General features: G+C 31.4%; 1 protein-coding gene across 4 annotated transcripts in view; it reads right to left on the bottom strand.

The window, feature by feature from the left end:
* Positions 1–1,539: 1,539 nt before the first annotated feature.
* LOC143225276 (nephrin-like) overlaps positions 1,540–17,602 on the bottom strand; it is a 90,141-nt gene continuing 74,078 nt past the window's right edge. For all 4 annotated transcript variants that reach the window (XM_076454375.1, XM_076454376.1, XM_076454373.1 and 1 more), the window contains 5 exons: positions 14,841–14,966; positions 10,794–10,821; positions 4,240–4,328; positions 3,060–3,181; positions 1,540–2,067 (listed from right to left, as the gene is read on the bottom strand). In XM_076454375.1, the coding sequence (XP_076310490.1) occupies positions 2,017–2,067; positions 3,060–3,181; positions 4,240–4,328; positions 10,794–10,821; positions 14,841–14,966 (416 nt within the window). In that variant the 3' untranslated portion in view covers positions 1,540–2,016. The remainder of the gene's footprint in view (positions 2,068–3,059; positions 3,182–4,239; positions 4,329–10,793; positions 10,822–14,840; positions 14,967–17,602) is intronic.

Here is a 17,602-nt window from a genome sequence, read left to right as displayed (position 1 = left end):
AATTCTTAATTTATTAGAAAATGAATTACTCAACCTAACAAAAAAATCCTAAAATTAAAATATTTAAAGTGATACAATATTATATGCTGATCGGACACTAATCACAGGGTCTTAAATGTCGAGAAATAACGATAACAATTTTCTACAAAAGTAATTTGAAATATGAAGTAGATTGAACGTTCTAATGCTTTGTAATCAAAGTTTAAGGAGTTGTATTGTTGAAGGTTAGAATAAGAAATTTTAGTCGTAAAAGTAATAATTATTATTTAGTCGTAAAGGTAATAATTATTATTTAGTCGTAAAGGTAATAATTATTATTTAGTCGTAATTATTATTAACTAAATTACAGTTGATTTGATAAGTGTAGTGTAATTTATCTGTTTTATTGTATTTTGTGCAAAACAGCGTGAAGACTATCTCCATTGGCCGTCGTTCGTTTAGAATGATATAGTAAAGGTAGGGCAGCTAGTAAAAACTACCCACCGCTAACTCTTAGGCTACACTTTACTAACGTGATTTAAGATTGACTCTGACATATTGTCCCCCAAACTCATGAAACACTATATTCAGTCACAAGTCGACTTCTTTAACCATGAACCTGTGTCATGTCATATAAGAGCAGAATAACGAAATTTTTGTCGTTGAACGGTTTAGCTCTAGCTTACTGGAAAGTTTTTATACTTTAGATTTAATTTTTGTATAATTAATATCTAAAGGTTTGGACTCTAAATATAACATAAATGCAGTATACAGCTCTTAGAATCTATTACTGAGCTCAAAAACCAACGTAGTGTAATTTATTATCGGTGTTGTCGCGATTTGTTATTGCGCAAATAGTACTACTAACTTACATGTTCTGTCATCAAGAAAGATTTACATTGAATGTTGTCTCACGAACCATTGTTGTTATTTTTTAGCATTGCTTTAGCCCCCCACTAGTACAGCGGTATGTCTCCGGATTTACAACGCTAAAATCAGGGGTTCGATTCCCCTCGGTGGGCTGAGCAGATAACCACCATGTGGCTTTGCTATAAGAAAAACACAAACACAAAACACACAGTATTGCTTTAATGGAAAGGGCTATCTGCGCTCCCTCTACCAAGCAGACTCAAACCTCATATTTAAGCAACGTAAGGCAATAAACTTTGACTTATCCACCAAGAAACAAAATGGCCGATATAAATAACAACAACAAAAAATGCCCCAGCAGAACTGATAATCTAGAAACGATACACTTTTTAACAACATAAAAAAACATATTATATTTACTGCGATTTTCTATTACGCAAGTAAATAATAATGTGAATAAAATTACTTTCAGTGTTGAAACTTAAGATAATTTGAGTTGTAGCTGATATATCCTCACTACCTTGAACATTTAATAAATTTCATACTCTTCAATGTGTTATCTTAGCTTTGTGCGGAACGATCCTATTAATGGGATGGCTGTTCAGAAAATACACTTAAACTAATTTTATTTCACAAAATAATCTGAGCTTAAAATAAATGCTTGTCACTTCAGTAAAAGAAGACAATGTTATAATAATAATGGATGTTTTTATTTAAGATCTATGTTCAAGGAAGGAATACATATTATGTTTTTCCTTTAAATTATTATAGACTAGAGTAGACAAAGATGGATTGGTTATTGTTATACAATGGAAGCTGAATGTAATAAATAATATTCAAAACAACAACAATTACTAGAAAGCATTAGCTTCACTATAATAATTTCATAGCTTGTGTTGTTTTTCTATAGCCAGCAGTTAAAAATAAGAAGATACTGGCCTCATGTTTTTTTGTTTTTTTTATGGACACAAATTACGATCTTCTATAATTTCCGCAAACGTTCAACTTTGAAATTAAATATTAGAACGATTTATTTTTTTACGTCTCGGTCTTTTGTAACAGAGGCACTTCAGAGTTTACAATCCAAGCAGAAATATCACGAGTACAGTACAGTTACTTAAATTTGACGTGATTCATGAGACCATAGCTCCTAGTTTCTCCACTTTGTCAAACGGAAGACATTGCGCTTCCCCATCCGGATGGATCACACATATCCAACTGAAAGAAAAAAAAAGAATCGAATACAATATCACACAATTCTAATTTAAGAAACTCAAAAATAAGCAAAAAAATAACTGAATTTTAATAATTAAAATCTAGTTTAAGACTGGGAATTAAGCTTCTTTGGTAACCTGAAGATGACCTAGGAAGGTCAAAACGTTATTCTCTGCTTATCAATGAAAGTGTTAATACCCATACCAGACGTTTTGAGATACATTTTTAAACTTTGAGCTGATAACTGACCGTTTATATTAGCGAGCTACATTCTTCATTTCTTATGTCCAAAAACAGGTTTTAAAGTACGTTTAACTTAAACTTATATATAAGAGTTTAACAGTTCTTTTGGTTATAAAAAGAGTTTCTTTTCTTGTGTAAGATAAGCTACTTACCATTAGTTTCTTTTGAGCCGTTAAGTACACAGAATGAGGGTTGAAAACTTTGCTTCAGTATAAATAGGTTATTTTATCAAATATTTAGCATAATCCTTATTCTGTTTCATATTTTCTTAATTATCATTTTTAATCCATTAAACTGTATAAAACACAAACGCTTTAACAAATTAATCTAAATAACCGGTACAGAAATGACTAAATATATGCATATACTGTAAAAAGAACAAATAGCAATTAAGAATCATATTCCTGTCCCGTCATTTCCTTTTATGGTATAGGAAGTATTTAAAACACTTGCTATCCTAAAAGATTCGTGAAGATTAACGTATATTATTAAAAATAACACGTTACCTATCATCAGCGCTTTTTTTTCGAAACAATTTAAAATGAATTAATACAGTTGACTGTAGCTGAAACGACAGCAGATGTTTAAAAACATTTATTAAACCTACGACGTTTTAAAAGTAATCCAGGCCTTATATGCATATCAATGGTGATTAGGGTTAGCATCGTGACTTTGGATTGCTTGTTTTCATTACCATAATAATTTCCTCATTCGAGGCTTGTTTATTCAGAGTTAATATTCAATTGACTTACAGGGTACTCTATGTTTCTGTTTCCTCCTTTGAAGATTGGTTTGATATTGTGTGTTGATTGATCTTCCATCTGAAGCCCATAATATCGAGTAAGCTCTCTTCTTCGAGGTAGTTTTCCATTCCCTGTGTTTTCAAATCGTACATAAAAAAATGTTCTAAAAATGCATAAGTACTACTTTTTAATGCATTATAGTTTTAGAATCAACCTATTAGTATCCAAAGTATATACCTATTTAATTAACTTGAACAATGGAAGGAGTCAAAAAGAACATTTTCATTACTAGTCTAAAATATGTAATTAATTTGGAGGAACATCGTGATATATTCAATACGATAAAGGTTTCTAGCTTGTCGTACATTACTTGTCTTCTGTGGTTACTTTATGAGAGCGACACTTCAGACCTCGAGGTGACCTTTGACATACATCTTCAACCATTATTCTTGCTTATGGTTTCCATAAACTTCTGAAAATTACGTCAGGAACAATCTTAGACCAAATACTTTGATAAAGTATAATTAAACGTTCCTACAGTAGTTTCATGTTTCAGCCAAGATCAAAGATACGAATGTTCATTCGAGCAAAATTGAAGAGTTAACAAATATGCAGTAAAATGTTGTAAACATTTACTATTCAGCTTTATTTCTCATGAAAACCGCTGAAAATCTGTGATAATTTGTATTCGTTAAATTCACATATTTCGTTAAGGGTACCAAGTAATATCCACAGCTCATCGTTAATTTTCCTCTTATAAAAGAGAAGTGAATACCACTTTGTAACCATAGCTTTCACTTATTTGCTCTCATGCAGCACGATGAAGACTTTTTATTGACTTTGCATCAGTTAACGTTGCACCATACAAATATCCTCAAGTACTAAAGAGTTATGCCAGATCCCTTCATCCATAAGCTTACCTGTGATTGCACTGCAAATTAAATGGCGGATTATTATTCGTCAATCATATGTATGGTCGTTAAGAATATCGCTCGTAGAGCCATTGTAGTAACACTTCACAGTAATAGTGTATTTAAATTGTTTATATAAAGTGCAATTTACCTCCTATACGTGATGCTAATTTTGATAACATATAAATATAATTTATTATGAGTATTTCAGAACCAGCAATTTACTTCACTGTATAAAACATTGTTAAAACTATTACTTGAAACTAACGTCCTCTTACCTACAGATAGCTCGGTGGGAGTGGATAGATCATCTGGCTTGGGTTTACTGGAAAAATTAGGGTCGATGTGGTGTTGTAAAGGCGTGTGCCTGGTGAAAGGTCGTAATGAATGACATTGCATTTAAGTTATAGTAAAAGACCTCTTGATGACACTCAAAAACAGACCAAATACACAACTCATAAGATACTATCACATAGAAGCAAATAAATGGTGATATGTGAACCTCAAAATATTTAGAAATCAATACATATTATCTTCAAATATATATGCTTTTATACTACACGACAAATGAGGCCAAAATTTAAATTTCATATGTTTTAGAAGGACAAATATATTAATTGTTGTTTTGAATTAAGCACAAAGCTACAGAATAGGCTATCTGTGCTCTGTCTACCACAGGTATCGAAATACGGATTTTAGTGTTGGAAGTCCGCAGACATACCGTAGAGCCACTGGAGGGCGATATATTAGTTATAGAAAATAGAAAGCAAAAAATTGTTGACGTGTTGCTTTTTCGCACATTATATAACATTATTTTGAAATAAGTAAAAGTTTGAAAAATAAAGCGTTGCCAGTCTCAACCAGTCTTGTAATTGTTCTTCTTATAACCTTGATTCGCGTACTTGCGTTTCTATTATAGAAATGTACCATATAGATTCAGTTAAGTGTTGCTATAGATAAAGTGATTTTTACTTGCTTCAAGTAGCCCGCATCAAGTTCTGGTGCCGAAGACGCAGGGAGATAAATAGAACTCTGCGCGCCGTCGTATCGGAGTCGGTCTTCTTTCGTGGTTCAGTTAACTTCAATTGATTTTCACTTGTTCTTAGAATCAAGCCAGGATAGCCACACTGTCGACTGTCATAGCTAGGCTTTTGTCTACTGTTTTATGAGCTGCTAAATTGTCTCTACGCTATGATATATTGTCGAGTTCATCGAAATTTTAAATGTAAACTTTATTACAACATTTTATAAAAATCTATATGTCGTGTTCATAAAATATAATTCAGGTGTAAGTACTGAACGAATGATATAAAACTGACATATAGTTTCTCCGGAAAGTTATTGTTAACAAATTTAGTTGTTGAAAAACTTTCTTTTTTTACAAAATACACAGAAAAACGCGTGTTACGTTCATATTGTTTTTCACCATAAAACTTGTTTCGAAGTAAAATATAAAAGACGTTCTATAATATTGTACTTCTAAATAATGTTTTCAAACTTCTGTAACTAACATTAGAGATAATCCTTATGCTTAATATTCAACAATAAATTATCCAAGATAAATATGAATTTTGATTTCGCCATATAAAATTACGAGAAAATGGAAGAACAAAGAACAGCATTTGCTCCACGTTTATTGAAATTAATCAATGTATTATATTAAATACCCTGTGTTCCAGGAAAAAGTAGTAAAACAATTTCTACATAAGAACAGTTGGGTACATTTGAATGTAACAACTACGAATGGATAATTAATATCCATATTCGGATTTTCTCAGTTTAACCGAAAGGAAGATTAATAATGCAAATGTTCTTGTCTGTGAATCTGAAAAACAAAGATCTGAAAAGACACTAACAAGCACTATGGAATTCATTAAGTTTCTCACTTAGAATTACCTTTCATTTTATTGTTTTGTTTAGAGTTTGTTTTATTCCTAAGCGAAACATTCCAGTCCGACTCCTGAGTTACTTACTGATTACTTTTGTTCTTTATTGAATTTTCGCGTAAAACTACTCGAGGGCTGTATGCGTTAGTCCTCCATAATTTTAAAGTGAGAGACTAGAGAGAAGGCATCTATCTAGTCAACACCAAACACTACTCAAACGCTACCTCTTGAGCGATATACTCTATATCAAATAGTATGACTTCACCGTCAGTCAATCTATCTTTGTTCACAAAGTGCACAGAGATTTTTTTCCTTTTTAGGGGTAAGGAAATATAAAGGGTCAAAATCGATGAAACCTCAGATCCAAAATTCGGCACGCTAACCATTGGCCTACATTCGGCCTCTGTTTACACAATAGACTATCTGCATTTTGTCTCAGCGAACAACTTAAGCCAGGAGTATTGCGTTGCACTGCTGATTCATCGGTGGACCACTACTTACTGAATTTTGGCCAAAACACCATAACAGGATGGAAACTTGGCTAATGAATTAAATTGCTTTTATTTCTATCTTCCCAGTGTTGAATCATACCTTGATCAAAACTTTAATTTTATTTGTCGTTGTTTTAAAATTACCTTATCTAGCTGGTAGTTGCAAATATCTTGCTATTAGCTATGATCCCCAGTTGTAAGTCTGCGTACTTGTAACGTTAGAAATCAGGTTTCGATACCTTTCGTTGTAACTACACAAATAGCTAATTGTGTAACTTTGTATCTATACCTAATTAAAAACAAACATACAAACACTTTTTATTTGATATGTACAATATCCAGTAATATTTAATATTAAATGTACTGTTGATTTGTATTGCAAATATTCTTTTGGATAGCTTAACTGGCTTATGTTAAAATATTGTGCAGAACACTATTCAGGTTAAACAAAGGTAAAATTATTTTGTTGTTTTAATATAGAAAGTCAGTATAAAAATAATTACATATTTTTTCCAGCTCAAAAATAATTAACATTTTAAGAATCAGAGGTTCTCTTTTTCGTTATTTTTTCTGTAACATTTTTCAGATCTATTTTCCATTATCATTCAGTAATTTTTAACAATTTTAATTTAATTTGATAATTTTATTATATTTATCAAATAGATGATCAGTATGGCTTAGACTTACAACCAGAATCAAAGTAATTACGCTGGAATTTTTCATGTTTAGGGAATTTGGTTTAATAACTTAGCGAACATGCCTAGCTTCAAGTAAAACCTGTTTTCAATCTACTGGTGAGACTGGGAAGTTTTTCTTTCTTTTTAACCGAGAGGTGTTTCCTTGATATTTAAAACGAACTACTTGCCCTCTTTTGGACAACATGGATATTTCAGTTCAATCACGAGCTATATATTGGCTTTCGTCCAGGAAGATATCAGTATAATAAGCAGGATCTTTATGTCAAAGGTGCATTAGAGATCTCTGACCATTAAGAAATGTTTACATTTATCTGATCAACTGTAGGGCGAGTAGGTTTTCTTTTTTTTCTTTTTGGTTACCACGACAACATTCCAACGTTAAACCAGCAGGCATACACATTTTTATTTCTTAATTTGCAAGTTTTTTTGAATTCGAAGGTTCACTGGTCGCATCTCGTTGTGGAAAAAAACAACAACACTAACCTCTCCATTCTTGTGAACTGAGTATGTACTGTAAGAGTGACAGTTATTCATATGTACAAGAGTGTGATTTCTAAACTGTGGACGGCTATACTAAACTGGCTCTTCTTTAGCTTTGAGCATAAAACGTTAAACAAGAAGAAAGTCTGTCTCAGAATGATTAACGATAAAATATTTTTCAATGAAATTATTTATCTTTTATTGATTTTACGTTAATTTGTAAAATAACTTAAATAAGCTCATAGTAATCCAAAATAAAACAAAATTTGTTATTCAACTGTGGTTATAAAGGTAATGAATCAACTGGAAATAATCTGGTACTATTTTTCTCGAGTATACATATTATATTTTCGGATAGTAAAGTAACATTAACTGCAACGAAAGGTAAATAATATATACTTATCATGACGTTCGATATGCTTAGTTTGAAAAATACGTGTTTTCACCTTTCCTAGTTGTAGTTTCATAAATACATTTATTTTATGTTGTATTTATTCTAGTTGTACTATGATGTGTATTTAAGACACAATAAGGATTTTGATATATTAATTTATTGTTTTATTGTCTTCTTTCGATTTGGGGTGAGTGCACGGTTGTGAAAAACTTTTGGAAATAAATCGTATTGGAAAATGTTGAGAAGTATTGTCTTAAAGAAACAAAATCTTACTTGTTGGACGTTTTAACGACTTTGCAGTTATACGAAGCGGATATCAGTCGTGAGGTTAATATTTTTCAGTTGTACATAGCAGATATCAGACATAAGGTTAACATTTTGTCAGTTGCTCGTAGCTAGTATCAGTCCTGAGGTTAATATTTTTTAGTTGTACGTAGCTGATATAAGACGTGAGGTTAACATTTTGTAAGCTTGTCATGACGGATGTCAGTTTTAAGGTTAATATTTTGCCAGTTGTACATTTCAAATATCAGATGTGAGGCTAACATTTTGTCAGTTTCTCGTAACTGATATTAGTGCTTTATTTTTAATTAAAAAATTAGGAATATTAAAAGTGGTATCAATATGATAGTACACAAACACAGTTATTTATAGAAGTCTTTATCGTTAAGGAGGAGCATGTGGTCAAAAATTAGCCAGGTATAAGGAAAATCATTTATAATATTATATATACACACACATAAAGACATATATATATAAACACACATACATAAATAAATACCCAGCAAACTAAATTATATCATATCCTATTACATCTTTATTTCAGAACCTACTTTCAGAGAACAAAACTTACCTTAAATTGCGTATGCTTGAAATAAATAAATCACTCTGTATTGCACGTGTTTGTTTGGAACACGTGTGTTTGAGAGTATCTCTTCAAAGTAACCAACCCAGTTTTACACATACATATATTTGAAGCAGGGGTAATAGCGATAATGTTTACAATCTGTGCTGGTCCTACTAGATGTGTTTGTGTGTGGGTGTGTGTGTGCGTGTAAGAAAGTGCTATTGGCTTTGGTTTAAAACACGATAAATAAGATACATATTTAAAATCTCTCAGATATATGTTTCAAAACTACTATGCTTGAATTTTGGATTGAAGTATATGTGTGATAAACGTTGCTTTTATGTTGGTAATAAATTCTTCGAGAATGAACCGATCCACAAAGAAATCTGTGATTATATTTCAAACTATATTTCCATAGGATATGAGGACTGGGTGCAGTTTGACGAGTTCTACAAAAGTTTAGTTACAAGAAAGAAATCGAGCCTATTGAAAATGTATAAATTATATTTTTACGAGTTGGTAACTTTCAACATTGATTATAGTTTTGAATTTACAATTGTGACAGGCCAGTTACGCATACTTTGTCGCTACCTAAGGTCGTATTAACATGAAATTGACAAAAGCGGTTCATTTATTCATACATACAACAAAATTAATGGTATAGTGATTATGATGAACGGATATTATATTTTTTGCACTTGCATTTGTTCAGCTTTAAGAAATATCGAACAGAAATGAATGTTTTTTTACGTCAACCACTTACGATGATGACATTATAAAAGTTACCGTCTAAGGAAAGTGGATTATTTGACGAATGGAAATTTATGTAGTTCGCTTCATCTGCCTCAAATTATAACGATAATATTATTTCCCTTGTTATGATTTATGTTAGGTTTTTACCGATTTCATATAAGATGCACTCTACGCAAATGAAAAAAAATAACAAAAATATTTCTCCCATCCTATATTCTGTCTGAAAGTGTATCTTCACGTTTATTATTGAGTAATTGTGCTCTTGAAATTTGTTCGGTGAGCAAATACGCATTGCAGCGTAACTCTGTACACGTGAGCATATAATGCATTTTGACGAAGCATAAATGTTTAACTAGGTTAGTTGAAGTCAAAAGCATATGAGCGTATTCTTTGACCATGTATACAATTATGTTTTGTAACGCCCTATCAGACAATAGCATACATCACCCACGTACATTTCCTCATGTAATTAGTCACACAAAATAGAAAATAAATATTTTTATTTCGTGAGTATATTGTTACTGACACTTATGATTTCAGTTTTATCACTCTCTTCGTGATATTTATATCATAAAAAGAGCGTGGTTGGTCCTGTTTTCGATTCTGGTTTACGGAGTTTGCAACCCGGGTTCAAATTCGTGCGATAATGCAAACTATTCCCGCATTTTCAGTTTTGGGTGCATTATAAAATTAACAATAAACTTCTTAGTAGGGCTATGCTTTTAACTGACTGTCTTGTATATTGTCTCTTGGTTAGTAGCTCAAAATTATAGCCAACGTTAGATAGCCTTGGTAGCGTTGCCATAAATTTAAAATACAAATATATATAATTGTATAAACATTCAAGTGTTAGCTACAACCAGTGAATAAACTATGTTGTGAAAGCTTTTTTGCAGTTTACGTTGATAATATTAAACAATTTACTTTCTTAACAAACAATGAATAAACTGAAACTTCATACCTGAAAGTTGCAAGAAATTTTATAAGGATATTTTTTTGAGTCGCCAAAACGTCTTTTCCCATGGGTATTTACAATACGTGTAAAGCTTTCTAATAGACCCAGCTAAACTTCCTTCTTGACAACTTCAACACATAAGGGATTTTCTAAATAGCACCAATTCATCATCATCCTACTTTTTATCTCCTGGTCGGTTGACAGAACAAATACAAATCGAATAGAAGAAGACAGCGCAAACAAAAACGACAGATTAAACAACGTGTCGTGTGAAAATCGTACACACCCAAGTTAGTAGAATCACTACGAATCATAATTGGATACTTACGTTTCTTTTTTTTCTTCGTTTCGTTCACCTAAAGTAAAGATATAAACGAAAATGAAAGGAGTTTAGTAAATATATTGAGAATAACATCACATAAGGAAATGTGGTCCATAATGGAACCAGCATTGTACATTAAGTAAAGAGTTGAAAAAAAAAACACGTTAGGCTTAGAATTTTTCGTGTAATTGGGAACTAACTAGAGAAACTTGATATAGGTCATAAATTGACATTGTCTTATAATAAATACTTAAAGCATATGGGGAATGTACAACGTAAGTCCATAACTTAGTTTTTGAAAGCCCTGTGTAACAATAAGTTTTACTACAAGTATTGAAAGGCAAGAACAGCTATTGAGGCCTCATCAAAATGTATAGGAGGTTATTTAAAGCAAATTTACCAAAATTGTCATTTCTTTCAACGTATAAGAGATCTGAATGTTGTTTCACGAAACAGTATCACGTCCTATTGAACTTCATTATAAGGTCATTTGATTAATATATACGATCCTTTTTATATCATATTAGGTTTAAGTCGCCAGATATTTCTGCCAAATTAGAAATATAAGTCAGTGTATGCAATTTATTGTCCACTGACTATTATCGTTTTATACAACAGCATACATCATTTGAAATTTAATACCATAACAACTAAAATCATTATTCATAAAGTAAAAAAATCAAAGTAACTAAAAGTTCGAACATAATTGACTGAAGATTGATAGAAAAATTAACTCAACGTCTTATGATTAATAATATTTAACGCAAGTTTTAAAATTGAATTTTTCTTCTTCTAGAGCAGCCCCCTAGTGGCTCAGTGGTATGTCTGCGGACTTACAACGTTAAAATTCGGGTTTCGATACTGGGCAGAGAATAGATAGCCCATTGTGTAACTTTGAGCTTAATTCAAAACAATATCTTCTGGAGTGTCATGATTAAAAACTTCGGAATAAGACGAGAACGTATGTGATCGTGGACAAACGTTTTTGAGCTAAAGAAAGCCAGAAGTATATCTTCTGGAGTTTAACGTTTAACTTTTATTGACCGCCATAGAAATTTGCACTTTGTCTGTGTATATCCTTTGAAGCTGTAGCAGTGAAATTCATATATATATATTTGTTGTTTTGAATGAAGTACAAAACTACACAATGGGCTATCTGTGCTCTTCCCATCACGGGTATCGAAACCTGGTTTTTAGCGTTGTAAGTCCGCAGACATACCGCTGAGCTATTTATATTTATTATAACCATAAATGTTTAAGCCATAAACAAAACACATTAAAATTAAACAAAATACGCTGCATATTTTGAAAATATTTATGAGTTACTCTCCTATTATAAATATTATAACTTCGCAGTTATTCAGAAATTGTAAAATTTGTAATAAATAACAATATTTTATTAACAATGTTAAGATACTGATACGTAAGTTAATAGTTAATGGATTGAATAAAGAAATTTTAGATAACATTATTAATTATTCTGTAAAAAATACAAAGAAAGTAAAATCGGAGATATTTTACTAAAATTACTAATAATTATTTTGTGTTCAAATAAGGTCACTTAAAAACTTGGCACTATATTATGCGGATGTGCACCTTGAACCGCATATAAAAACACAACAGTCACAGAAAACTATCACTTTACTGATGTCGTGTTAATTATTGCCTCCACCATACTGGACAGGAATATTAACTTCAAGAGGTAAGTTCTATCTTACGACCCCAAATAGTAGTACCTCATTTTCCATATTTTTATTTTATCTATTTAGTTTTCATCTTTTTATTTTTTATTTTTATCTTTTTCTAATTTTAATATTAACTTGAAAGTAGTCACCTTCCCACAAATGTCTGCAGGCAGTGAAGGGTAATATAGATGTGGGACGTTGTGGGCTTGAACACCCATATCTCACTCTCCTAATTTCTAAACTTCTAATCTTGTTATGTGAGAGTAACGAATTGAGGGTTAAGACTGATAGCACTGTACAACAATGTTTTTGCTTCTTGAACACTGTTGGTTGTTCCTTATAGGTTTTTGGCTGTTGATCACGAAAATCACATCCAGATTTGCCCATCACGTACCGTTTCATCGAAATCTTCAGTTTTACTACAATGGAGAAAACGATATCAGGGCAACTGGAATCCGTCAATACCTGCTGACTACTGTTGGACACTGCAACGTGATGCACCACACATTGAACACAAGCGAAATTAAGGAACAAAACACTTTTAATTATGTTGAACTAAATAGCGTATTAGAAACATAAACACAATTAAATACGTTATTGCCGGTAAACAGTTAACTGTCTGTTGCTCAGTGTTCCTAAGTGATGAAGCAAAACCAAAACTATATTTGTGCACACCCACCGGGTACCTGTCACAATCAGCAAAAACTTTTCAGGAAGCAAAAGTGTTGTTGTGCAGTGTAGACGGTGTATTCTCACCGCAATGTGGGTCCTACTTCTCAGTTACCTATAAGACCTAAGACACATTTTATAGTCCAACGTTGTAGCTTCTACGCTAGGATATTTTTTTTTTAATATGAAACGTATTTTGTTTATGGCTTAAAAAATTATGGTTATAATATAAATAATCATAGGTTAGGATTTGCTGTTTTTAACGCAGTCCTTCATTATTATTTTATTTACGTATTTGGCTTTATTTCGATGTAATTATTTAATTTCACTAATATATGTATATTACACATATATTACTTAAGCCAGAGCTTACGCATTTTCTGTTTTTTCTGTTTTTCACAGAAAAAATTATTTTCGAATCGGATGCGTTTACGGTTGCAGATTGCCTTATTATCGATCTAACAAAGTTGTTCGTTTGCTCGTACTGCTCAAGAAAAATATAAGAAACAACATTCATTCGGATTGTAAAAGTTTTATCTCCATCTAGACTACGCCACAATTGGCTATATATGATTGTTCCGTTCAATTATAAACTTAAGAACTTCACTTTTCCAATAAGTCTAATTTAGTCTCCTATGTTGAACGAGAAAAATTTCGTATAAAGTATGAAACAGTACAAAAATATTTAAATTTAAAATAGAAATTTTCATGTTCAGATGGAATAGTTGTCAAATGTAACTTTCCAATGAATTGAAAACCTAACTGTGAGAAACTACAATTTCATTACGTTTCAAATAAATTGGTACATGGCATAATCTGTAAGGCAAAAAGCGTCTACTCTTTTCCTTTCCTCGTGAGAAAATATTTTAAACATGAATGAGCTTAACTTCAATAAATCAAGTTAAACCTGCGTTGCTTATGTCACACACAAATAAAAAAAACAACTTTTTTCTATTAGCAACTGTCAGTTGTACAACAATCTCGTGTTTCCTTTAGTAAAATTACCCGTTGGTACTCATACTGTTCAATCATGAAAGTTAGGTAATGTGAAGTGATCTTTGTGGATCGATTTTTATCTGTATGATCTGGTAAAATAAAGACTGAAAATCTACCATATCTTAAAGCTTAAAAACTTTATCATATATAACGAAGTAACGGCAGGCTTCGGATATCCAATAGATGTCAGTACGTTGGTGTGTGTTGTCTAGTATCTGAGGTGGTATTGTTGCATACAGCTATGCTCATTATATATATATTCATATCAATCCATAATCCATAACAGCAGATATAAAGATACTTAAATGCTACAATAAATATCAAAAAATTAAAAGCGTTTATTCTAAAGAATAAGTAATTATAAACTATTACGTAAAACAAAATCACACTCGACAACTCTTTTTCTCGATTAGAATAATAATTAATTAAATTCTTTGTTTTATATCCTATGGAATTTAATGAGAGTTTAATTGCTGTTTCCACCTCAAGCTAAACTAAATTTTTGGTTATAAGAACATGTTTCAATTAAAATTCGTTCCTAATATGAATACATATTAAGACTTAAAAAACTACCGTATATAAACCTTGAGAGACGGTATCTCCTGAAATTACTTTTGAATGCAATTTAATTTTATCACAGAACGAATTCTCAACAGATGGATCGAAATTACGTTCAAATTTGCTATCAACACATATACCATACCAGTGTTGTTTCTCCTTCTACGGCATCTTGACAAAATCAACACAGCAATAGCTAACACCACAAGAGTTCCTATAACACCAATTACTATTGCAAGAGTTGGACTAATGGGAGAACCTTTTGGATTCCCTAGGGAAAAAATATTGTTTTGTGATGAAAATTTACTAACAAATTGTACTTAAAATATCAATAAATTTAAAACTAAAATTAAAACTAGCAAATTGTACTATAAGGTACTAACGAATTGTTTATAAAAGACAAACTATACTAAAGGGTACTAACCACTCTACTAAAGAACAGTAATAAGCTGTACTAGAAAGTCTGATTAAGTTTACAAGAAGGTATTCATAAACTGTACGAGAATGTATTCATAAAATGCATTAAAATGTTCTAATAAACTCTACTAGAACGTACCCATCAACAATGTTTATTATGTGATAGCTGGTAATTTAATCGTGGACATTTATTATATTGCCAAAACAGATTATCTGGTTCTCTTTGAAGCCTAAAAATAGACTTGGATATTTCAGTCCGGTGTAAAAATTACGACAAATCACCAGAAAAATTAGTTTTATTACCAACGTTTCACTGTAGCAGTTTTACAATGGATAGCTATATTATACATAACAACCAAGGTTAACTAAAATATGCAATTAGAACAGAAAACAGGGTTAAATAATAGAAGAGAAGGTAATAACAATATAATTATATTCGAAGAGTTTTAATATATTATATCAAACGACCTTCTAGCTTCCCCATATCGCACAAATCCTTTTCGCTACGTTAAGTCATGCGCTTTCTCACAATATTCTTAGGTATAGTTTTCAATACAAATTGCTACACTCTAAGACTGTCATGTCAAAAGAACTTTACTTCCCATAACCATCTGGTGTCTGACGATGATGGTTTCCGAGCGCTACTTTTAACAATCAGATTGCATATAAATCCGCAGGTGCTACATCTTCTGATTTTATATTTATGTTTATATATGATAAATAATGAATAATTGTTTTATTCTAAAGTTGCTTGAGGTATACGATGGTTAAACAGTTATGTCGTTTGAAGACACTGTGTACACTTCACTTGTGTCGCTTTTCGACGGAAATTTTTTCGTGTTTGTATTGAATACTGTTGTTTCGGGCATATGAAGGATTTTAGTCACTGACCATTGTATTTGTTTATTTATACCTGTTACGAAACGCCGTATTTTACTTACCACGCATGGAATATGACTTGTCGAAAGTCTTGTATTGGATGGTCTATGGTCCCTAACTCGATCCACATTATTTTGTACAAGGGATATACATATATATACATTTGTCTATAAAATTCTAAATACCTGATCTGAAAGCATCCTTATGATCTGAGTATAGGAATGGTTAATGCCAGAAATGGCTGTTACATAGCCTTCCAAGAGAAATCAATTTTCAGTGGTATTATGCTACGTAAAAAAACACTATGGAATGTCAAAATATAGTCCTGATGCATGAGGTACCATCACACATTATATTGCGTGTGGTTGTGACTTTCTGACATTCATATGCAAATTTGTTTTCATATAACGTAATCAACCTTCTGTATAACTTATGGCATATTACTCCTTGTCGCAAAGATAAAAAGTAAATAAGTTATGCAACATATAGTTTGTTTTACCCAGTAATTAAAAAAGTAGACAATTCACATTGTTAGTTATATGTTATAACGTTGTTACTTTTGTTTTTTCAAATGTGTTCTTTGATTCTCCGTGCCTTTTCTTTCAGTTATAGAAATGTTACAATGATACAGCTAAGCCTTATTAAAGCTTATACAATGAAACATTGCCAATAAATATACTCTTTTTTTCTGTTGACTGGTCCTATTTGTTATAGTTTTTCAATCTCTGTTATTCACCAGTGTACGTTGTGAAAAATAAAGACTAATGAAAAACTTTGGTTTAAAATAAGTGATAAAAAACATTAAAAGTTACTAAATATAATATCTAAGCGCGAGAAGGGACCTAAGAATTATCGTAACGGATCGTTATCGCATAACACACTACTACTTTAAAGGAATGACAGTAAAAGTTCCATTGTTTGGATAGAGAAGTAGACCACGATTTGACGAGGAGTGTTATTCCAGTTTATCAGTTCAAAAATAGATAAGGCTAACACGTATAGCCTTTATGTGACTTTGTTCAAACAAACAAAAAAACAACAACAAAGTATCTCATCATAACCGGCTAACATTAACAGAAGAAACAACTTCTGCTGTGACATCTGACCTCTGAAACTTAATAATCTTCGAAACTTTGGCGGATTTAGTCATTTAAACAATTTGATTTCGGCATATTTAGGTTACTGCCACAGTAGTTAGAAACACAAAATGGCTTCCGTATCTGAACCTGACGACTTGCTGGGGGTTTATTTATTAATTCATATTGAAAGTAGCAGTTTTTAAACAATTTATTTCTTTTCCTGTTGACAGGAAATCTAACAATGAACTTTACGTTGTTATAAGTTGATGGTGTTTTGTTGATTTTTTCACAACAGCGTCCGTTATCAAAATATTTGTTTAAACAATTTTATGATGTATTTTTTCTTTCAACTAATTTAGATATATATTTTAAGCCTAATCATGAAAAGAAGCTTAAAATGAAAAAAAAAGTTATATGTAGATTGACTACATTTAACAGACATTAAAATCCAAATTAAGGACATCAGGGTAATACTTGCAATAGAAGTAATTAGTTTCTACTATTTCTGAATCTTATCTAAAGACAGAAGAGG

The sequence above is a fragment of the Tachypleus tridentatus genome, chromosome 9 (assembly GCF_004210375.1).
Source record: "Tachypleus tridentatus isolate NWPU-2018 chromosome 9, ASM421037v1, whole genome shotgun sequence".
In the NCBI taxonomy this organism is placed as follows: domain Eukaryota; kingdom Metazoa; phylum Arthropoda; class Merostomata; order Xiphosura; family Limulidae; genus Tachypleus; species Tachypleus tridentatus.
The sequence above is the reverse complement of the archived record's forward strand: the minus strand, read 5'-3'. Positions and strand labels throughout refer to the sequence as shown.